The 23,590-nt window shown below is 38.7% G+C and overlaps 1 protein-coding gene across 2 annotated transcripts in view; it reads left to right on the forward strand.

The window, feature by feature from the left end:
* CSMD1 (CUB and Sushi multiple domains 1) overlaps positions 1-23,590 on the forward strand; it is a 1,831,060-nt gene that overhangs the window by 1,589,219 nt on the left and 218,251 nt on the right. For both annotated transcript variants that reach the window (XM_070598372.1, XM_070598373.1), the window contains exons 34-37: positions 5,658-5,861; positions 6,786-6,910; positions 7,281-7,377; positions 14,635-14,739. In XM_070598372.1, coding sequence (XP_070454473.1) covers positions 5,658-5,861; positions 6,786-6,910; positions 7,281-7,377; positions 14,635-14,739 — 531 coding nt within the window. The remainder of the gene's footprint in view (positions 1-5,657; positions 5,862-6,785; positions 6,911-7,280; positions 7,378-14,634; positions 14,740-23,590) is intronic.

The following is a 23,590-nucleotide window of genomic DNA, read 5'->3' on the forward strand; positions in this document are numbered from 1 at the left end:
ACTTAGCACCTGTGAGGAGCTTGGTTTGGCTGTTTGGCGCTATTTGATAAACACCGTAGGACATTATCTCAGCAGAACTCACAGGTCATGGTTATGCAAGAAGCAGTATGGATGGAGGCTGACAGGTGATCTTAGGTTATTTCAGAGACAGTGGGCACCTTTTACAGCCGTGGCTCAAGCATCAGCCTCCCAGGTCAATCTTGCATTAGCCTTTGATTCAGCAACCACCCACCTCAGCTCTGTGATAGTCAAATAGAATTTAGAAGCAAATGTTATGGCGAGACTGTATTACGAAAACAATCTAATTATTCTCTTCCTGAAGCACGAGAGTCTCTATAATCATTCTAACATTTCAGTTCTGGACAAGCGTAACATTTTTCCTGTAAACCAGCCTTCCTGAAGACACAGGAGGAACGCTATGCTTGCTTTCAAACATGAGCAAGTTCCAACAGCTTGTTAGACTTCCTTTCAGGCATTCAGGAGAAATTGTCCCCACCCCATTCCCTGGTTCCCAGGAATTCCCTGAATGTTCATGGCGGGGGATCCCGTAGCCTTCTCTCCACTTCCTGAGCTCCAGGACCTGGAGACGGGCAGACGTACTGTGGCTAAATGTGGTGGAAAATATATTGTCCTTAAAGTCAGTGTATTCTTAGGTCAACGCAAAATCAAGAATCGCATTGCCCTCAGAAACCCTCCACGATGGGAGCTCAACTACTATTTCTTAAGTTCAGCACAGTCTGTTTCTTCCAGTATCAGAATAGACCTTTGAGCACAGCCAGAGGCACTCACAACTAGAATAGACAAGTATGTCCCGGGGGTGGGGGAGCTTTGGGGAGAATAAGAAGGAAAAAAATAGATTGGCAACAGATGTTAGTGCAGGTGCCAATCTTAAAAAAAAAAAAAACAAGAATAGAGCTTTGATTCTATTCTATGAAGTAGTTATACTGCATTTAGAGCCTTTCTTCTTTCAGCCCCAAATACACACTTTTAATACTAGAATCAACCTCAGCAACACTGGAATTAGCACAAGAACCAGTCTGTGTGGTCACAGAGCCCATCCAAGGCAGAGCAGATATTCTTCTCTCCTTTCCTGCTTATAGAGTCACATGCTAATTTATGGTGGAGGAGTCGAACACCGTCTACACTACCCTCTCCCACTCCGCTCTGTCTGTGCATGTGATTTGAATGTGTCTGTGTCAAACCTGGTGCTTGACGCTGTCTCATCAATATACTATTATTTTAATTGTTTTATGTTTATGCCTGGCTGTTTCCACATTTAGTATATTTTTCTTGTGTGTTTCAATGTGGAATTCAACACCTCTTTCAATTCCCTCAAAATAATTCACTCACACCCAAATTAGTAAGCCATGTAGGCTTACTGAATATGTGAAGTGGAGAGGGAAGCCATGTTTTTGTATCAAACCTCCCCCTAGTGCAAAACTTACAAATGCCACTTGTCTGCATCTCTGTCTTTCCTAGTCACGCTTGCTGAGTCATGGACTCTAACCTTGATTCTCATCTCCCAGACTCCTCTGAACAGCATCCTTCCTCCCAGCTTCCAGCTGCCTAGTCTCACAGAGTCACTAGCTCAGGGCTTTCCTCGTCCAGCATCTTCCTATTGTCAAGACTCACTCTTTTTAGCATTAAAATAAACAGATAAAATAAACAGAGCAAGAAACATGGAAATGCTTTTCTAAGTTTGTGTAAGAAGAATTGACAGTAAGAATTTCTTTGCTTGAGGTCCTTCTTGGACATGCAAAGACGTGTGTTTGTGGATGTTCCCCAGGCCTCATCTCTTTTTAGGTGGTTTAAATTATAAGACTTAGTTGGTTTTCCACATCTGAGAAGTTCACATTTTGTATCAAGAACTTATACAATGCATGCTGTTTACAGAGAAGATTGAGCATCAAGTTTTGTTCATAATTCAGTGATATCGGTTTGAATTCATTGACTAGTAATGACTTGTCGAATCAGAGTTTTCAACTGATAGACCAGAATGATTTTGAGAAATAAAAAATGTCCCTCGGTCACTAAATGAAATAGGAAAGACTGCCTCTCTTAGATATTGCAAGGTATTCCTGCCTGCATTGAGATTTATTTTATTATTACTGTTGTTGTTTTTGCTACCTCCTCTAAAAGAGGTGCCATGAAAGAACCACATGCACATGTCTGTGGCTTAGAACACTTGTGGTGGTGAAGGTGAGGAAGGATTTTATCACATTATGTTCTTGTTTTCCCCTAAAAAAGAACCATAATTTTCAGTGTTGCAAAAGCACCAGAGAATAGCACCCGGTCTCTGAACCCCCTCAATCTGCCGGTCTGAGAAGCTGGTCACTTGAGTATCACCCTCTCTTCCAGGCTGACCTCACTCCCTGTTCACATTCCACTGGGCTCATTTCAATTTTGTTTTACAGCAGTGTGAAACATTTACTAAAAGATGGAGTGTAATTACCACAGAGAATGGAATTTCTCTCTAATGCTGCCTGAAACCTCCAGGTAAAGGGCAAGAACCAAGGTTGGGCTGAGAGGGAAAAGTTAGGGAGCATGGTTTGATTTTCCTCCCTAGATGTTACTTGGAGGTTTGATGTCTCAGTTTCATGGCTTTCCTCTGTCCCACTTTCTCAGATACATTCACACATTGCCTGACCTGATGGCAGGATACATTCTAAGCGATGCATTGTTAGGTGATTTCATCATCGTGTGAACATCATACAGTGTACTTACACAAACCTAGATGATAGAGCCTACTACACACCTAGGTTCCAAGGGACTGATCTTATGGGAGCACCATCACATATGTGGTCCGTGTTGACTGAAACATCGTTATGTGGCACATGACTGTACTTAAAAGTGAACTCTTCTCTTCATTTTGCAAATGTCTTCCTCTAAAAAATGTCCTCCATAATTTCATCCAAATGCAGGTATTATTCTTTTGTTGTTATCTTTCTTGAAACTAGACAACTATGAAGTTCATGCAGAAAGGTGTAATGGTGACGTGTATCCATGTGACCCTTCAGGTTGTGTTTCTCCTCATCCGTAGGAACCTGGAATGACGGCAATACCCTGGAAACACACAGATGGGGGCTGCTGTGTTTGAGGCTCCTTAGATAAGTGTGGCACATCTGCCACAAGTAGCGGATGCTCTCCAAGTAATTCAGGACAAGTAGAAAAATTGCCGTGGGAGCTATTTCTCCAGTTTTGTAAAAAGAATACTCAATAATTGAGCGTGGAATGTTCCATGGAGTGTCATTCATTTATTTTTTGCTCTCACACTACTATTCAACTGTAACAAAATACTCAGACATACAAATATGACGAATAGAGGTTTTAAGCAATATTTTATTGTAATAGAAATATTATAGTTATTCTGCATTCTGCTTTTAGTTATAGAAAATAGCAATTCTGATGTATCATTAATTTTTCCAACTATAGCTCTTAGATGGTATACAATTTTATTAACTTTTGCCTTCTAATAGAAAATATTTCAACACTGGATTGAAACAAAGCTTAATCAAAATAGTCTCCTGACTTCCATTCTCAGAGAATTGCTTCCTTACCAGCAATTACCCAATGATGTCTGTCATTGTTCATGTTCAGTTCAGAACATGGGACCAGTGTGTTAGGAAAAGCAGTGTGAAGACAGAAGGATTATTTTTAAAGAAAATGAGCCTGTGATCACTTTCTCTCACAAGGCTGTGCTTTTGAATGAAGAAACACAGGGACTAAGAGAAATGGGATCCCAGAGACAGTAAACACAAACTGACTTTAACTGCAGGGGAAAAAACAAAATATGCACTTCCAAAGTACACACCTGGTGGATCTGTTTCTCAAGGAGTTGGTTTGCTAGATGGAGTATTTTTCAAACTTTATCCCATGCCCCTTTTAAGAAACAGAAACATCTCTTACAGCTGGTAAATTCTGATGTGCAACTTAAGTAGATGTCTCACTTCCCAGGTTGGAATGAGGCTCACTGTCAATGCCCACCATCCAAAGACTATAAGAACACACCGTAATCAAACAAACCTGGGTTCTTCCTCTCTGCATCAATGAAGATCACACAGCACAGAGAACCTGGAGGTGTCTCAAAAAGAGAGTTCCAGGAGGGGCTGGTTATAGGATTTGGGCTTGTGCTAGGTGATATAGGGCAAGATTAAAGGCAGTATGATTTTCTTTGGATTGGATGGTGTTGGGGGGTCATTGAGTTGTTGAGCATCTTAATTTTTACCTGGGAGGTAGAAGGAACAGAGCAGGGCTACAACTATCATTAGTAGAGGTGGTTACTCATGTTAATTGGGAGAGGGGATTTTTGGTCTTTTTTGTGGATTGCATAGTTCCCGATACTGTCTGTGCTTGGGCACCAACACATAGTGGTCTCAGAGATTGTGTATGATCAACAGAAGGACAGCATGGCCCAGCTCTCAGCACCAGGCAGCTACTAGGTGACAGGTGTCAGAGCTGCTCCCCTCATGCCAAAGCTCTTCTGCCATGACCACCTCCTACCATGGAGAATTGCTGGTCAAATGAGAAGACCCTGGGAACAAGATGATAGGCTGAATTTTCCTACTAGGTCTGCTTCCAGTGGTGGGATCCAAACAATTTCTCTCTTCTGTTCCCTCCCAAGTCTTTCCATGTAGAATAAATACTTTAATTGTATGTTTTCCCATAGTACTTTTTTTTATTATTGTAACATGAGATTTACCCTCTCACGTTAAATCTTTTAAATCATTGTTAAAAATAAACACATTTTTAAGTGTACGATACAGTATTAACTATAGGCATGATATTGTACAACAGATCTATAGAACTTATTCATCTTGCATGACTGAAATTTTAAGCCCGTTGAACAGCAACTCCCCATCCTCCCCAAACCCAGGTAACCACCGTTCTGCTCTCTGTTTCCATGAGTTTGGCTTATTTAGATTCTTAGTATAAATGGAATCATGCGGTATTTGCTCTTCTGTTACTGGCTTATTCTACTTCGAATAGTGTCCTCTAGGTTTCTTCCACGTTGTTGCAAGTGACAGGATTTCCTTCTTTTGTAAGACTGAATAATATTGCATTGTACATATATGCCTCGTTTTCTTTATCCATTCTTCCGTCGATGGACGTTTAAATTGTTTCCATAATTTGGCTATTCGTGAATAATGCTGCAATGGACATCCCGATTTCAATTTTTTTGGATAAATACTCAGAAGTGAAATTGCTGGATCATATGATAGTTCTATTATTGATTTTGTTGTTGTATCCAAAATGACCAGTTATAAATAATCCTTTACATAGTGGTTTTTCTCACTAGACTCTGAGGTCTTCGAGTAAAAGTACAAGTTCTCAGTCATCTCATTGTCACTAGCACAATGATTTGGGTGCTTAATTAATTTTAATTGCCTGAATGTCATTGAATCCTCGTAAGGCACCAATTCTCCTTGTGCCAGATTTTCCTCGTCTGAAATGAGAACGTGAGGTGGTCCTCAGGGTTGATGAGAGGATGAAATGTAGATGGGAAAGTGCTCCCCAGGTCATTCCCTATGGAGACTGTGAAAGGCATTATGAGTTTCCATGTTAACGTAAGCCCCCTCGCTCGACTCATCTCAGATCTTTTCCAAGGAAATAGCTTCCTGCTGGAGATACAGATGGCCGTATTGTATGCTTGCCTCTAGCTGTTCCTCGGACCAGTGACACCCAGTGCAGCTCTGTCCCTGAGCCCAGATATGGAAGGAGAATCGGATCTGACTTTTCAGCAGGTTCCATTGTTCGCTTCGAGTGTAACGCAGGGTACCTCCTTCAGGGCTCCACGGCTATCCGCTGTCAGTCCGTGCCCAACGCTCTGGCTCAGTGGAACGACACAATCCCGAGCTGCGTAGGTAAGCATGTATCCACACAGGGTGATGACTTGCCCAAGGCCGTCAATCCCAACTTCACAGCAGTATCGAAGAGCTGCCTTTCAGTGCTCATGTCCAGTCTGCATAAGTTGATCTTGCTCTAGACTGATTTAAGAGCAATTTACTTTATTGGAAACAATTGAGTAGCAGCCAAACCCTAAAAATTATTGTGTTTGGTGAAACAATTCATCAGATTAACAAGTCTGAAACATGTTTTCCTTCTCAATACTTATTAAGCATGCCATCAACTCTCAAGCCATGGGTATACAACATAATTTCATTTTGGGGAAAAATCATTATAATGTTGATTTGCTATATTACTTGTGTAATGCCCTTTTAATAAATTTGTGCTGATGAAGCTTTGAAAAGAAATAAGTTAACGCAGCCTGAATAACAATGACATTGTTAGTTATAGTTTATTTGTTTCATTTTGTGTAAGAACCTCTAGTGGGATCATGATTAGCACTTGAATTCATTTGTACATTTTAAGCATCTCTTCCCCTATCTGGATTTGCACATAAATCTCATTAATATCATTTGGAGTTGCATGTCTGCATATAGAAGAGAATACTCTGCAAAGCTCTTTAAATTGTATAGATAAATTATTCTAAACAGAATTCACTTCAGAGATACCATTGTTAGATACAGTGCCTTTGAAGAGACCTTGAAGAGATTTATTTTGAGATGCAAGATCTATAACTTAGTAGTATAATAAATAATAATCAATGGTATTGCTAATTTAAAAGATAGACTAAATTAGACCTTGGCTAAAAGTGCCATTTAAAGTACATAGTCCATGTAAAATTTCTCTGAACATCTGATTACACAGTAAAAGAACACAAAACAACAAATTAATGTTGTCCTTCCCTGTAGTTTATTTCCACTAACTACGGTTTTGTCTTCTAGTCCCCTGCAGTGGCAATTTCACTCAGCGCAGAGGCACAATTTTATCCCCGGGCTACCCTGAGCCATATGGTAACAATTTAAACTGTATCTGGAAAATCATCGTTACAGAAGGATCAGGAATTCAGGTAATTCCTTCCAGCCCAGAGTCTGCAAGTAAACAGGCATAGCCAGCTCCTTGAGTTTCTTTCTTGCTTGCTTCCTCCTTTTTGTATTGTCTATTGTAAATACAAAAACCATAAGCTTTTTCTCTTGGCTTACTATTTCTACAAAGTGTTTCCAATCATGCCTCCATATTTGGAATAAAAATGACAGATTTTTAGGATAAAATTTATCAGAAGTGCCATTTGTAGAAGTTTTTGATGTCCTTCCATGGTTTACTTTCTTGGGTTCCATCTATCTTTTGCATAGATATTTTTAATTTTATGAAAACCCCCTATGATCAGGCTAATTTCTTTAAACCAAAAACTAAAGATTAATGATTTTATTGTTTGGTAGATTCAAGTCCTCAGTTTCGCCACAGAGCAGAACTGGGACTCTCTTGAGATCTACGATGGCGGCGATATGAGCGCACCGAGACTGGGCAGCTTTTCGGGTAAGATGGCACCAATTCCGTTGTCTTTGTGAGTCAGGGTCATCAAACACTAACAAAAGAAACTACAAGAAAACATTCACTGTGGGCATTTCCTACAAAACTCTTCTCTCTGCAGAGTAGTTTCTCCAGTGTCAGAAGTCTTAGAGCAAGAACACTGGAAAACAGATGAGAGGAGAGGAAGCTTTGTTCCCATTAAGTAGGGGGCAGATGAGAATGTAGCAGGTCACTACGAGTCAGACTCCTGAGGCTGCGAAGAGCAAATGGTTTAAGACCCCGTGGACACAGCAGGATGTCTTCACAGTGGAAGTTAATTGAGGGACGGAATGAATTTTAAGATTCCATCTTGGCCAACTTTCTTTTTCCATATACTTGTTGAAGGTGCTTGGCACAGTTAGGGACCCAGCAAGGAGACAGTTGAACAAGCTGGTAGCTGGTACAGTTGGGAGGTTGGGTAGTTACATGAGAACTGAGGACATAGTTACTGAGGACAATGTGAACCAGATTCCTCAATGTTTGAGAAGGGAGTTACAAAAATGGAAAGGAGGAAGGCTAGTATGGACCTGGTTGTGTTGGATTTGAATTAGAGATATTGGTGTGAACTTATGATTTTAATATATATGGTTATAAACATAAATAAAAATTTAAGTGTGTACCTGTATGTGTGTGTTTATGTATGTGTGTACGTATTTCCTACATGTGTCTTTTGAGAAGTGTAAAACAATAACACCCCAGTAGCAAATGAACTCAACTAGGACCCAATTCTGGGTTTCTAAATATCACTCTAATACCATTCTCCCCTTAAAGGAACCAGTGCTTCTTGGAGAAATGCTGACTCCAAGGCTCTGGCAGGAAAAAAATACATGATGAAACATTTTGTATAAAACTGAAATTTCTGAATCCGTACTGATATAAATAGATACACGCACAAATGAAATGAGTGAAAGAGAAAGCTTTCCCTTGCAGAATGCAAACTAATAAATCTAAAAGGAAGACGGAATCAGAGAGTCATCATTTGGCAAGCCGTTATAATAACAAATGATTCAGGCTAGAACATCAATAGATGCTAAAACTGATGGGTAAAATTCTGATGAAAAATAGACATTCACAGTTTCAGGCCTCTCCCCACCTGATCCTAATTCTTTACAAAGGAGGAAAGGTGTAACTCCGGAGTGGTGAAGCCTGGCAGAGACCACCTTCACTGAGCAGTCATTTCAAGGTCGCCAATAACAGGACATGGTTTGCTTTGGTGTGCTGATAAGCCTGCTCTCAAAACAAACAAACAAACAAAAAAGTTTGATATGTGTAGGATTGCAATTGCTGTGGTGTAAATAGTCCCACCATGGCGATTTCAAACAACCAGCGTGATGTCACTGAAATCAGTCTTGGGAAGCAATGCCCTGAGTCAGCCTCCGAGATCCTGCAGGAGCCAGCTCCCCCGCACGTCTGAGAGCGAGCCTGAAGACAAGACAACCTAGGAAGAGCACAGCATCACACTTTGAGGGTCTTGCCAAAATCTATAGCCTGAATCTAATCGCGAAGAGCACCAAACTCAAACTGAAAAATATTCTGCACATGAAACTGGCTTCTATTTTTTCAAAACTGTGAAGTTCATGAAAGGCAAAGAAAAACTAACTCTTCCAGACTGGGGAAAACTAAGGGGACATAAGATTGAATGCATCAGGTCCACGTAGATGGAATCCTTTTGCTGTAAAAGCCATTATTGGCAGATTGTTGAAAATCAGATGATGTCTGTGGATTAGATGGAACTGTTGCATCTCTTTAGTTTTATGTTTTTGAGAACTGTTCTAAGAAGCCCCTCCCCTGAATTTTCACAAGAAATGGGTCTTCGTTTCTGCAACTTGCTTGCAAATGGTTTAGAATAAAACAATTTTACAGATATAAATTATAGATAAAGAGATAGCTATAATTATATGTAATATAGAGAGAGACAGTAGACATATGGGAGTTTTTGTACTATATTTGCAAATTTTCTTTAAGTTAAAAACTCTTTGAAATTTTTTAGAAGGTTAAGTAAATATGGAAGAAATGACAAATCAGCAATAAAATTTGACTATCTTTTAAAATATAATCAATATTTAAACTTTTTTGTTCCTATGATACTTTAAAAAGTACTTATTTAGGAGATATTGAACCCATTTTAAAATTTAATTGTTGTGTGAAAACAAACAGGAATGAGTATTTGTTAAAGGGACACATTTCAGGAAAAATGACTGGCTTCTTAAATAAATTCAAGTTTTTTATTTTTCCTTTCTTTTTCTACAGCCATATGTATGTGGGACTACATTGTAAGCCTTATAAAATCATTTTGGGAAGTAGGCAGGTTATAAATTTTGAATGAATAAAATAGAGCAAAAGTCATACCAATTTGTAGCTGACGATTGGTGTTGAGGGGAAGTAAATAGCAGGGTGCCTGAGAGCAGAATCTGTAGGGACGGTAATAAAATTTCTCAAGTTTTCTTGGTTATATGTCCTTCTATCTAGGTCACGGTAAAAAAAATGGGATCAAAAATATTCTGCCTGTAGCAACCCTTTTGCAGAAATCTCTCCACTGCGTTTTGTGTGGTGGGACTAAGCTTCTTCTGACAGTCCCTCTGCCAAGAGCCCTGACTGGAAGCCCAGTGCAGGGGGAAGTAAAGGGCATGCCCTCGCTCCAGCTGCTCCCTGGTTAATTGATTCCTGTGTGTCTTCTATGCCACCTGAGACATCAAGATCCAGCATCATTTATGGAACCACAAATGGTTATATTTCCTAATAGAAGTACAAGCAGGACTGTCATTCATGAATTTGCTTGCTGCAATTAATACTAGCATGTTGAGGGGATTGATAATTCACAAAACACTTTCATACACACAACGCACGCATTACTCACATGTAAGGGAATTATTATTATTTTATAGAATTGGGACATATTGAAATTTTCAGTGTCAGAATCAGGAGTAGAAGCAGGTTTTCTGGTTCCACAGTGATATAGTCATGGAAGACAAACAAAGAAAAATGTGTGTTGAATACTTGAGTGTGCAAATTACTGTGTTGGGGGGCTGGAGGCTATTAAATAAATTTTAAAAAGTATGAGCTAGAGTTTCAACCCCCAAAGAGAGTACATTCAAAAAGCTTGAGCCGAGCAAGAAGCATCGTAGGAGAAGAGATGTCACACATCTGAGTTCAGAGAAAAGCTGAGTCGCTACAGAGGTGTGCAGCCTGGATGGTGGATGGAGAAGCTGAGAACTGAGCCGATGTCCAGTCCTCAGCAGAAGACCCAGACGTGGAAAGCCAGGAAGGGTGGCATCGCTTAAAAGGAGTTACAGTTAATTAAATAAAGTCATGCACTAGAAGAAGTTACTGATTACCCAAAATTACAGGTAAAACCAGGCAAAAAGTGGTGCGGATGCTATAATGAAAACTTACTTGGTTAGATTAGTTAGATCTAAAGTAACATATTGTTCTTTCTACACACATCGTCCCAAAATGCAAATATAATACAACAGTGAGAGGACGGCAAATATCAAATAAATTAAAATGGGTAAAAATCGGTGTTTTTGGTGGCTGTCTCCTTCTTGTCTTGACATTAGAATGGGTCTTGAGTTGGGCCAAGAAGCAGGTGCAGATGACATTTCCTGCACTTCTTCGCTTTCCACCTTCCTCCTTGTAAGTCACTCCAAGGCCTTGGGTGCACCCTGTTTGCTGACTTAGCAGCCAGCACTTTGCTTCTGGCAGAGGCTGGGGCCGGGAAGAGCATATTCTTCAGAAAGATTGCTTTTATTTTGGAAACAGGCCAGGTTACCTCCCTTTGCAACATTCCCCTGTCTGCACTCCATGAGCTATTACGTAGTTTCAAACAATAATCTCTCTTCGTATGTTTGCGCTGACCAGCTGGGATAGGCTTATGGTTTTCTCCCCAACAATTATTCAATTAAAAGAAAAATGATGTATCTGTCTATCTATCTACCTATCTATCTATCTATATATCTCTCATCATCTATCAAACCAATGTCAAATAACAAATGGGTTAAATCTGCAAATGTGTTGAAGTATTTATCATTCAACACACACCTAGAGTGTTCTTTCAGTGAATGCTGTGCTATGATTTAGGCTGAAAAGACCCCAGCTCCTAGCCCACCCTCCCTTTGGCAGCCAGGGAAAATGGATTCAAGCATAGATCCCAAATCACAAGCAGCGATCCAACTTCCAAAAGAGTTGACACAAGTGCATGCATGTGCGCACACACACGCCTGCACACACACACAGTCGGTAAACAGTGGATGTGGTGTTTTCTTTTCTTTCCTCCATTTCTCACTGTTCTTCCATCACAGTCCGGTAACAGTTGGGGTACCGATTGGCCAAAGACACCGAAATTACTACTTCAAACTGAGGGTGAACCTTTGTAAACCAATGAAAGACTACATGCTAATCCAAGGTCAACAAGAAGTCCTTAATGTGTTTTCGGAATGGAATCCACGAGAACTCATTTGCATTTGTGACAGGATATTTTCCTGGGATGTTGTTTGCATCTCATTCCACTGGTATTTTTCCCGACCTCATTCCAGGAGAGAACCAGGTTTTGCACTTGGCTTGGCCTAAAAATAGCGGGCACCCATACTCTGGGGTAAACCCTCTCCCGGCTTTGGTCTTCCCAAAACCTCAGCTTTTGAAAGCAGAAGGGTTGGTGAATGCTCAAGGTTGAAGCAGTTCAAGTGACTGACAAGAAGGGAGGTGCGAGAGTTCCGCAGACCTGGGCTTCCTCTAGCAATTTAAGTGATCGTTTAATTCCTCACAGCGCCACCCAGAGTTGGCGGGACCTCAGAATGAAAGTGGTGTCCGGATGCACTTAGACAGGCAAAGAGTGTTCTATCTGTGTGCACAGAGCCTTGGAACTGCTGGAAGCCGAGGGACCATGTGAGGTTGGGGAGTGAGCACATGTGAAGTAAAGAGCAGGGGACCCAAAAGTTGGGGACTATTTGCCTTCCTGGGGCACAGAAAGAATCCCCAGGACTGATGGAGATCACATATCCCCAGCTGTCTTGGATGAATCCTCAGAGCACGTTGAAGTTGATTTAGAATGTTAATAAAACACATATTTTACCCCATGTCTAGAAATAAGATTTGCAAGCATTATATGTTTGTAAAAAGATTATTGTGTGCAGAAGGACTGCATGGGCAGAAGGCAAAAAGGGTTTTGGAGATCAACTGATGGCTGTTTCAGGCAAGAGTTGGGAGTGCTAATGGCTGTAGTGATGAGAAGACTGAGTAAAGCTTGAACAGTTCCATACTTTGTACAGCAAGAGTGGTCTGCTCATCGTCCTTAAGTATTTAATGAAGGTCAAGTCTTTGAGTCTCTGTCCTAGTTGGGGAAAGCTCTGCTTTGTACCAAGTCAGAAAATAATTGGCATGTTTGGAGAGGTGGTTAACAGATTTACTGGGCTGATAAACATGTTTATTGAATGAATAAGTAAGTGACTTAGTTTGGGAAATGAATGGAGATTTTTGAATGAGTAGAAATAAGAAAGGCAAAATGGATCAGAGGAGAAGGGAAGGAGTATTCTAGGCCTACAATAATGGGAACACCTTGAACGGGAGAAATGAGTTGTGACGAAGAGAGTTGTGAGAAGAGGCTAGAAATGCAGGCAGTGGTTACATCATGCAGGGTCTTCAGGTAAAATCAATGAGGCTGGTATTTTGTCCTAAGATGATCAGAAAGCTATGAGAATTTTAACTTTATATAATCATATGTCCATTTTAAGAAAGTTTTCAGACTCCTGAATAGCGAATGAGTTGGATTAAGGCAACAGTAGAGTCAGACAACAAGTTAGGAGATTGTTGCATATTCCTCCTGGTTGGCAGATTGGTGGCCAGCGCTGGGATGATGGTGGTGAAGATGGAGAGATGGAGTTTGTGAAAAAGAGGGATTGGAGGCTGGCTGGTTAGGGCCTGATGACTCATTGCAGTGCAATGTGGGGTCACAAAGAGGGAGAAAACCTCTTATTGGAGGACATGAGTAGGTTTTGATAGTGTTGACTGACGTGGGGAAGGCGGGGGGTCGGCCAGGTTTCACAGGGATGATTATGAGTTCAGTTTTGCACACATCACCTTCAAACAGACTTAGGACAACCAAGTGATGTGAGGGTCACCTGGAGTCCATTCCTGGCATCATTGATTTACTTCAAGCTGTTGGAGCTTATTGGAGTCATTTAAACAGAGAGTGAAGGATGGTAGAGGGTCTTATCTTTTCGATAATGTTCATCTGTCTTGAGCAATTATGAACTTATTTCCTTGTTATTTAGAATAGTATTTCTTTTTTTATACAATGTATAAAATAATCATTGTAGCTTGTTCTAGTAATTTGCTTGCACTGTCGTGTTTTACACCATGGCTATTTCCTTGGCATCTAGTAAGCGTATACTTATTTAGAGAATGATTTGAATACAGTAGAGTCGAGCATATACGCTTTAGGAGAAAAGGGATTTAAACTTGCTTATCATTATCCCATATTTTAATACATTTCACCAAAATATTTTAAACTTCTGATTGATGAACACTTTTCTTTTGCCCGGCACCTTCCCGTACCATGGCTCCTTTGTCACCCTCATCCTCAGTATCTATATAGCTCCTTCTTATTTATTGATCGCTACAATGCAGGCTAGAACATTTTAAGTAAAGAAAACTTTATGAAAATAAACCTATATTTTCCTTTTCACACGCGTTTAGTTGAAATCATTTGCAGATCTCAACACGAACATTATTCAATATGACTCTCCCAGAGATTTAGAAAAGTGAATTCGGAGTCAAAAGGAACATCTTATGAATACTATAATACACTGTATCAGAGCTACACAGATCTGCTCCCCCCACCTCTGTAAGACCTGCACGTTTAGATTTTGTCCCTTCTTTGTTCAAGCCGAAAATTAAAAAAGAAAAATACATGTGATTATATTGTTAAAAGAAAGCAATGTGAAAAACCAGTGCATGGTAAAATAGAAGAATTTGTGTGTTCCTACACCAATATGATAGACAGTTTTCACGTCTGTGTGAGGAGGGCAGAGAGAATGTGTAACTTCTACTGTACCTGGAAAATCAGAAAGATGCAAAGTAGAGTGATCAAAGCCCATCCCCGGATTAAATAGGAGGCAGTCACACTAGCTATAGGGATTTGTGCACCTAAACAAACATCTTCATATCTTTTCTGCTTAGAGAAGTGAATGCATTTGTAAAGTTAAAATTCAACGTACGTCTTTCTTACAGGTACCACAGTACCAGCGTTACTGAACAGCACATCCAATCAACTCTACCTGCATTTCCAGTCTGATATTAGTGTGGCAGCAGCTGGTTTTCACCTGGAATACAAAAGTAAGGTCAACCATTTCTGCATCTGGCTTTCATTGTCATATTGAGTAACTTTCCTAATGTCAAAACAAATCCGTGCCCTTACTACACAGTGAAATATTACTGTTCTAAAAGTCTGTTTAAAAGTCGCATGAAATTGAATTGTATAAAACCTGCCTCTATGAAATGTATATTATAAAAGACAAAGTAACGAGAAAATGGAGAAGTTAGCATCTGGAATAATTAGATCAAACAACTGCTATGATTTCAGGTTGTTCGTGTTAAAAATGCACCCAAAGTGACCATTTGTAATGTTACCGGTTTTCTTGTGAGTGATCACACAGATTCATATTAGCGTCCCAAAACACAGACAATCGTAATTTCCAGGTAGATTATGGTCATGAGCCCTTGCAATTTCTAGTTTCAAAGGGTGTTAGGATAGGACCAGCAAAGAGCCGCCACTTCAGTGCTTGCGTTTGTGTATTACTCATTCTAATTGGAAGAAGGTACCGCAAAGGAGATGCTAACCTTTTAAAAATGGATGTGAGACTGAGTTAATAGTCTGATAAATGGGATGACAAAGGTCAGATTCACAAATCTTCTTTGGCGTTTGATTATGCAGGTAAACCTTGTAGAAGTGAAATAAGAATTTCCAATGAGAGTGAGGTTTATTTTAGGACATGTTTTCAAGCACTAAAAATGCTTAATGTTGATATTTGTCTCCTTTAATAAGCAGTTGCAAATAAGCAAATACATGGATAAACTTTAATAAGTGATCCTTTGAATTGAGATAAGCAGTTTGCTGGGATGTAAATGCATGCATGTTTTTGAAAGGCCAGATTTCCAGCTGATGATAAATATTCTGAACCAGACACAAACCACAGGGCTGTTTCTCATTCCGGCTAAATTTCCCTACTTATTATGGCATTTGTATGCAAGTTTATTCCAATTTATTTCAATAGGACTACTGTGGAGACAGTGTACAATGATATTGTGGATGTTATTTATGTAGGAAATGTCTGGAAAAAATCTGCCACTTTGATACATTTTGCGAACATCTGTAGACAGGGAACTATAAACCTTATTTATGATAGTGTTAATAAATTCACTAATATTTTTAGCAGTGTTAGAATTGATGAATGCTCCTATCTGTTCTCTCAAAGTTATCTTGTGGCTTCGGGCTTTTCACGCACTTCTTATAGGAAGAGATCCTAGTAAAATAATTAGTCTACAGTTATTATTGTGCACAATTATCCATGTACTTCCAACCCCAACCTATAATTGTCTACATTCCACTTTATTCCCAACAAATACACTTCATTAAAAGAGAGAGACTAATATATTTCTCACTGGAATGAATCCTGATCAAGAATCTAAGGCTTTGTTTAATTACTTAATGTATTTATTTTCATTTGGCCACACATAATGCTATATTTTCATTTGCTATCATTTTATGATGCTAATACCCTTCTGATAGTTCATGTCATTCCTAACCTCCCGTGGATTTAGAGGGAGTCATTTCTCTGTTGTAATCCTTTGTGTCAGAGTTTAAAATCTGAAATGTATAAAGTGTTTGTAGAATTAATCTTTTTAAGGACAGCATCAAATGATATAAGGACAGTTGAAGTAAGTTGCCAAAAGATTGTCTGATATTTTAAATCCATTAACATATATTTGCATCTACATTAAAATATGTATTGCTAATCTTTGATTCTCTAAATCTACATTTTTCAGTAAAATTTATATTCATGAAATCATAATAAAACAACAAAAAACATGCACTCTATGCCAGGTCCTACCCCAAACATGCTATAGCTGTTTATTCATTTGTCCTCTGTACAACTTATTTTTGAGGTATGCTCAGTTTTTAAACGAGAAGGAATAGAACGTAGAGTGTTTCCAGCCTGCCCCGGTCACAATCACACTGCTGATAACTGATGGGGTGCAGACAGACACGTGCGTTTCATCTCGAATGCTATTCACTGAGCACCTGTGTGGCGGCCCACTTTTGCATCAGAAAGGCAGTGGACAGACTGCCTTGTTTCACAAACCAGGGCACCAAGGAGCACTAGTAGTTGAATATGTGGAAGATGAAGGAGCTTGTGATTCAGTGCTGGAGATCCAGTTTCTGTGGCCATAAGACCTGAGCTCTTATGACTGGTCCACACCTGCTTCCATTAGAGAAGTTTCAGTTTTCTCCTATGGAAATGAAGCCTAGACCATGTTAATTATAACTGTCTATTACTGCAGATGAACACCGATAGGATTTCTCAAACCAAAAGCAAGCACTTTTATTTGAGGAGGTGGGTTATAAAACATTAACGCTAGCAAAAGTGGTTCCAAGGAGGTTCGATGTGAAATGTCTGATCTGAATTCTCTCACATCGTCCAGGCAAACGCTCAAAGCATCAGCATCTTTGAGTGCTCAATGTGTTCTTGCAGCCAGATGTCGTTCTTTTATATTATTTAATTTGATTGGAAATTTGACAAGAGTTATAGAGCAGAATGAACACAAATGTCACTCTTGCTCTGGGCTCTTTTCTTCAGGAAAATTTCCAAACCAAAACAAAGCAAGTGAATAAACAAATATCTGCGAACTTTGGATTAAAGATATGTAGACAATGATGATATAGTTTATCCTGGAAATTAGAAAATCTGGCCTGAAGCTGTGTAACATGGAACCTGCTGCTAGGGAACAAAATGGCAGTAACTATTCTTGAACTCAACATAAAAAAAGCAGAGAATGTTTGCATATGTATTATAGTATAGTATATATCATAATACAGTATTATATATAAAATATTATGAAACATTATAATATATAATATATATTATGTACTACATATGAATTTATATTTATTTATTGAAATATAACATGATGTGTAATACAATATATATCATATTATATATATCAATAAACAAGATTTTATTGATTTCAGTGAGATTTGGTAGGAGAGAGACTAATAAGATTGAACACATGGCCCCTGTTGGAGTATTTCTATTTGTATTTTGTTGATTTCTTCCCTCTTTTCCTGCCAGCCTCTAGTTTCCTATAGTCTTTTTATTGCTCCAATTTATCTCCACTATGGCTTATTAGACAAAACTCTTAAAAATTTTAATGGTCTCCTTAGAGTTTAAAATATGCCTCTTTTTTTTCTTTCTTTCTTTCTTCCTTTCTTTTTTTTTGAGGAAGATTAGCCCTGAGCTAACATCTGCTGCCAATCCTCCTCTTTTTTGCTGAGGAAGAGTGGCCCTGAGCTAACATCTGTGCCCATCCTCCTCTACTTTATACGTGGGACACCTGCCACAGCATGGCTTGGCAAGTGGTGCCATGTTTGCATCGGAACCAGTGAACCCTGGGCCGCTGAAGTGGAATGTGTGCACTTAACTGCTGTGCCACCAGGCTGGTCCCTAAAATATACACCTTTAATGTGGCACAGCTTAGCTTCAAATGATACCATGACACTTTGAGTAGTATAAGAACTCTACAAGCACATACTTTTAATTTCTTCTTTCCATGCTTCATGCTATCATTGTCTTACATTTTATTTTTACCTATATTATAAAGTCCACAAAACTTATTTACTGTTTTTGCTTTAGATAGTCAGTGATCTTTTAGAGTGAATGAAAATAAGGAAAAGAAATATTTTATATTTACTTTCCTTTTTATCTTTGGAGCTCTTTATTTTAGGGGATAGATCCAAGTTTCTGTCTAAATTTTTTCTGTATGAGGAACTTCCTTTACCTTTGCTTGTAGGGCAGGACTGCTGACAATAAATTCTCCCAGCTTTTGTTTTTCTGAAAAAGTTGTCTTTTCATCTTCATTTTTGAAAGATATTTTGCTGGGTATAGAAGTCTAGGTTGAAAGTTGCTTTGTTTTAATATGTTAAAGATGTCACCCTATTGTCTTCTCACCCCTTAGTTTATGATGAGAAGTCAGCTATATTTCTCCTGTCTGTATGCATTTGTCCCCTTCCTCTGACTTCCTTTAAGATTTTTTTCTTTATCTTTCATTTTCATCACGTAGACTGTGGTGTGTCTAGGGGTGTGTGTGTGTCTGTCTGTGTGCACTTGATATTCATCCTGCTTTGATTAGTCTAACATTCTGGGATCTTATAGTTCGATGTCTTTTATTATTTAGGAAAAAATTCTTGGCCATTATCATCAAAGATATGTCCTTTGCCCCATCTCTTTTTCTGCTTCTTCCAGGACTCCAATTACATGTCCATTAGACCATTTGATATTGTTTCACAGTTCTTGTGTGCTCGCTCCTGTTTTATTCACTCTTTTCTCTCTGTGTCCCAGTTTGTGTGCTTGCTATTAACCTTTCTTCAGATTCGCTAAGTCTCTCCTTAGCCGTGTCAAGTCTGCCGATGACCCACTGAAAGAATTCTTCATCTCTATTATTGTAGGGTTTTCCCCCTAAAATTTCCATTTGACTCTTTCTCATAATTATTTTCTCTCTGCAATAATTACTCCATCTCTTCAAGCATAATATCTTTTCCGCTAGATCCTTTAACATATTTTTACGTTAACATATTTTTATGATTCTTTAACATATTTAGTTAGTTTAATATCCATGTCTAATATTTCCATAATATGAATATGCTCCAATTTGGGTTCTGTACTTGCTTTATCTTTGGGCAAGGGGTTGTTTGTCTTGCTTTCTCTGTGTGTCTCATAGTTTTTTCTTGCAGCTGGACACCATGTATGGAACTGTGGAGATTGCGTTAATGATATTTATGCCTGGGAGTGGGCGCACTGCTTCTGTTAGGCTAGAGTCCATGCAGTCAGGAGTTGAGCTGAGTTTGAGTGCTGTTGTTGCTGTGGTTACGCTCCGTGGATCACAAGCCATTTCCTCTCACGCTGAGCTGCTGGGAGCTTTTACTCAGTGTTAGTGTCCACCTTCAGCTTTCAGTCATCCCTAAACACCTTTTCAAAAGAGACCGTCTCCCTCCCATCCCCTGGCCCTCCCCCATAGTAGACTGCTGTTGCTTGTTACTCTGTGCTAAGCCCCTCTGGGATCCGGACGTGTTCTGCTGTTCTCTTCCAGCCTAAGTCAGACCCTGAGAGTCACACTTAGGCGAGTGGAGTGTTCTCATCATTCCTGACCTCCCTCCGAGGTTGTCAAATTCTACTTGTGGTTGGTCTTTGGGGGAACTTTCCTGCCTGTCCCAGTGCTAGGAGACCGTAGTCTTGGAACTGATATAGAATCTTGAGCTCATACTGGCTTTCCTGCCACACACCCAGATATAAATTTTCTCCTCCCATCTACCCTTCTCCAGGCTACAGTGCATCTTTGCCTGGGCCCTGGAGGAAACCAGCTGCCCTTCTCCCAGTTAGGTTAATGCTTTTGTTTCCTAAAAGTGAAGGATTCAGGGAAGTGCATGGTATTTCATGCTCTTCTCACCACAGAAACACTGATATTGGGGTTAGTGTCGGGGGACAGGCTCTTTCCAGGCTCCTGCTGTGTACCCCAAAGTTTTCTGAATCACCCAATGGGGGCCGGTGGAAGGAAGGACAGACTCCCCTTCTGTCTGAGTCCCTGAGCTATTGGAGACCGTGCTTAGCCTTTGCTAAGCCATCAGCTGATCTGTTCTTACCTGTGTGTGTGAAGGTTGGTCTTCTTTCTCCTATGTTCTGTCACAGAGGCAGTTGGCATGTGCCATCTGTCCTTGAAGGGGCTTACCCTTTGGAATTGATGTCACCTGCATACATGCCACCTCAGCTCCCTGAGGAGTTGAGGAAAAGTTATGATTTTATAGTTTAGATTTTTCTCGTTAAAGTGGGAGTGATGTTTTATTTTGCAGATCTACATCCCAGGTGGGATTGGAGATCCTTTTATGGGTTTTAAAATTGTTCTAGTTCAAGGATAGATGAATACCCAAATTATTTTTTCACATTAACCGTGGAGAAGCTTTTCCTGACCGCTCATTTTTAAATGAAATTATCTGTCCATCTATCTATATCCATTGTCTATATATCTAACACATATATAACTTTAAAGTGGTGAGATAGGTTTCATTGCAATTGTGAAAACATTTCAGAGATATTTACAAATTAATTATAGAATTAAATTTAATGTATATTTTTAATCCAAAAGCATTATTAGCAGAATAAGCCCATCTAATTGAGGATTACTCACCATTTAGAGATTGCTTGAAATAGAAACTATTTATTCTGATTTTTACATATAGCAATGCTTATTCAATAATCATACTTTTCATTATTAAAACCTTCTTTATTAAATTATACTAATATTGTAGTTGAGCTTATACATACTTTTTCCTTGCTAAGTTGGAAGATCCTTAATTTCTGGTTCTGCCGTGAACCCTGTACCATCCCATCTGATGGCACCCATCCCAAGTTGATGTCATAAACACGATGAGTGTATTTGACCTCAAGCAAATGCTATTCAAGCTTGTTTAGTGTTAATGTATGGCACTGAGTCCAAACAGCAAGAAAATATTTCTATATAGGGAAGGATTTTTATTTCACTGCCTTTCTCAAGAGGTTTTTTCCTATCAACATTCACTACTGGGAAACCCAGTGGAGTTAATAAAATATTTCTGGAGTCTATAAGATATGACAAGTGGCCTCTGGGAGGCAAGTAAGAGAAGTTATTGTGCCGTGTAAGTTTCAGATGTCCTACAAAGCAGAAGGTCAGTTATTCTTCATGATATAGTAGCCCAGCAGTGGACATGGTCCAGTGTGGAAGCCATTCCCCCATGTCTAAGGCTCTGGCCTTTAAGTAGAGAAGACTATAGAGATGGGTCAGAATCCGGAACAGACAAGCCATGGCAATGACAGCTTCATATAAAAAGAGAGGAAGTAAGACAAAAATATTGGAGTCACACGTTTAGAATATATTTATCCTGGAAAAGGTAGGAGTTTGAACCAGTGATTTGTAGTTACTATGAGAAAAAAGGAAAATTCAGGAAAAAGTAAATATAGCAGCTCTTACAATTATTTGACTATAATGCTAATCCTTTTCAAGGTAGAGTTAAATGGAAATTTTTTTTCACATTTTAGTGTGCTTGCAAGTTCAAGGTATTAATTGTTGTTATTTAAAATGATCATCTACCATTTTAAAATAAATAGAAAATATTATACTGTTATTCTTGATTTGATTCAGACTTCAATATTTTTCAGATATTAGTTTATCTAGAGTGGTCTATGATACTGTATTTTTATTTCAAAGGCAACAAGTTCAAAACTTTTACATGATTAAGTTCTTCTCATATGCATTTATATAATTGCGAGTTATGTGTATAGTGAAAAGAATATTGTATATCATGAATGTATAAGATCTCACTCAAAAGATACATAGTCATATAAATAAAAAGTAGATTGTTTAGATTTTAAAAAGATTACTTGTATTTGATACAATTTAAAATATTTGATACAACTTAAAATAAAAATCTGTATGCAACAAAGAAATGTATTAAAAGAAATAAAAGTTTAAAAGGCAGCCAAACTAAAGAGAAAAGTATAAATGTACTAGCCGCTTAGATTAAAAGAATTGCTATTATATGGCATTAAATTTAGCTTTGAATTTCTCGCAACAAAAACAAAAAAGGGAACAGAATTTATTTACTTCTCTTTTAAAAAAGAAAATGTAGTAATTAATTAAGAGAAATAAAGTCCTTCCTCATTCTATATTCTAAAAGATAATTTGCAAAGGAAGTTGTCTTCAAAAAAGGTTTTCTAGAAAATGCAGAAGTGAACTTTACATGACAACTACACATCAATTTTTGATATAATGTTGAGAACATAATCTAGGAAATGTCATTACTTTCTGCAGGGGTCTGAGTTGACGGTCAACACAATATTGTCACGGTAAAGTCATCTCTCTTATGGATATGCTGTTAAAAGACCTCTTCCATGCCTTTTCTCAGTGGTTAAACAGATACCACATTTCACTCATTTCCTTTGTGTGCTCATCTGAAAACAGGCACCCAGAAGGAAATATCTAAATGGGGATTAAAGTTCTGGAAAATGCCTTCAGTCTTTTGAAATGAAAAGTACTGAACATTTTTGGCAGGATGTTATCATAATTGAATATTGACAACTTGGATTAGCCCTCTATAATTACGATAATCCTTATAAATGCATGCAATTTATCAATGCATGTTTTACTGGCACTTTAATATTACATTAATAATACTAATATGGTTTCTCAATTTGAATGGTGGGCATGAGTAAAAACCACAGGAAATGAGAGACTGGACAAGGTAGAACCTCATATACTGAAATTCTTTCTGTCCACCCACCGATGAAAGCTCAGTATCTCCAACAGAGTGGACATCCTATAAGCGAGCGTGCATTCAGTGGTGTAATGGACTTATCTTCTTAATCACTGCATGTTAAGCCCCTTCTGTTTATTTTTATATTAATCACTCGTTGATCCATAAGATTTTCTCTATATTCTTCTATTTCAATGAATCTCCTGAGATCCTCTTTTAACTCTGTAGTTTGGCAAACAAAGAATCCGTTCCTGCGTCCTATTAAAATTTCTTTCTTTCACATCAGTTGATAATTATTCATATCTTCCTCATTTCCCACTAAGTTCTAACTGTACCAAGGACCATGGAAGTATTTAAAGTAATGTGAATCTTGGCTCCTATCTTACATCGTGGAGAATTACGGAGACTCTTCTGGGAATGTGAAGTTTCTCTTACAAGATTATTTTAGGCATTCAATATTAATATAACTTTGGCGACAGGAGAATTCCAGCTTTCTTTGGGGTTGAATGTAACACACAAAAAAACTGATAACAGGTTAAAACTTTCCTCCTACCTGGGGAATTTCAGGCTTTTAACAAGTATTAAATTTAAGTAAAAAGTGCAATATAAATTACTTAATCCCATGGTTCT

Source organism: Equus przewalskii, chromosome 28, assembly GCF_037783145.1.
Source record: "Equus przewalskii isolate Varuska chromosome 28, EquPr2, whole genome shotgun sequence".
In the NCBI taxonomy this organism is placed as follows: domain Eukaryota; kingdom Metazoa; phylum Chordata; class Mammalia; order Perissodactyla; family Equidae; genus Equus; species Equus przewalskii.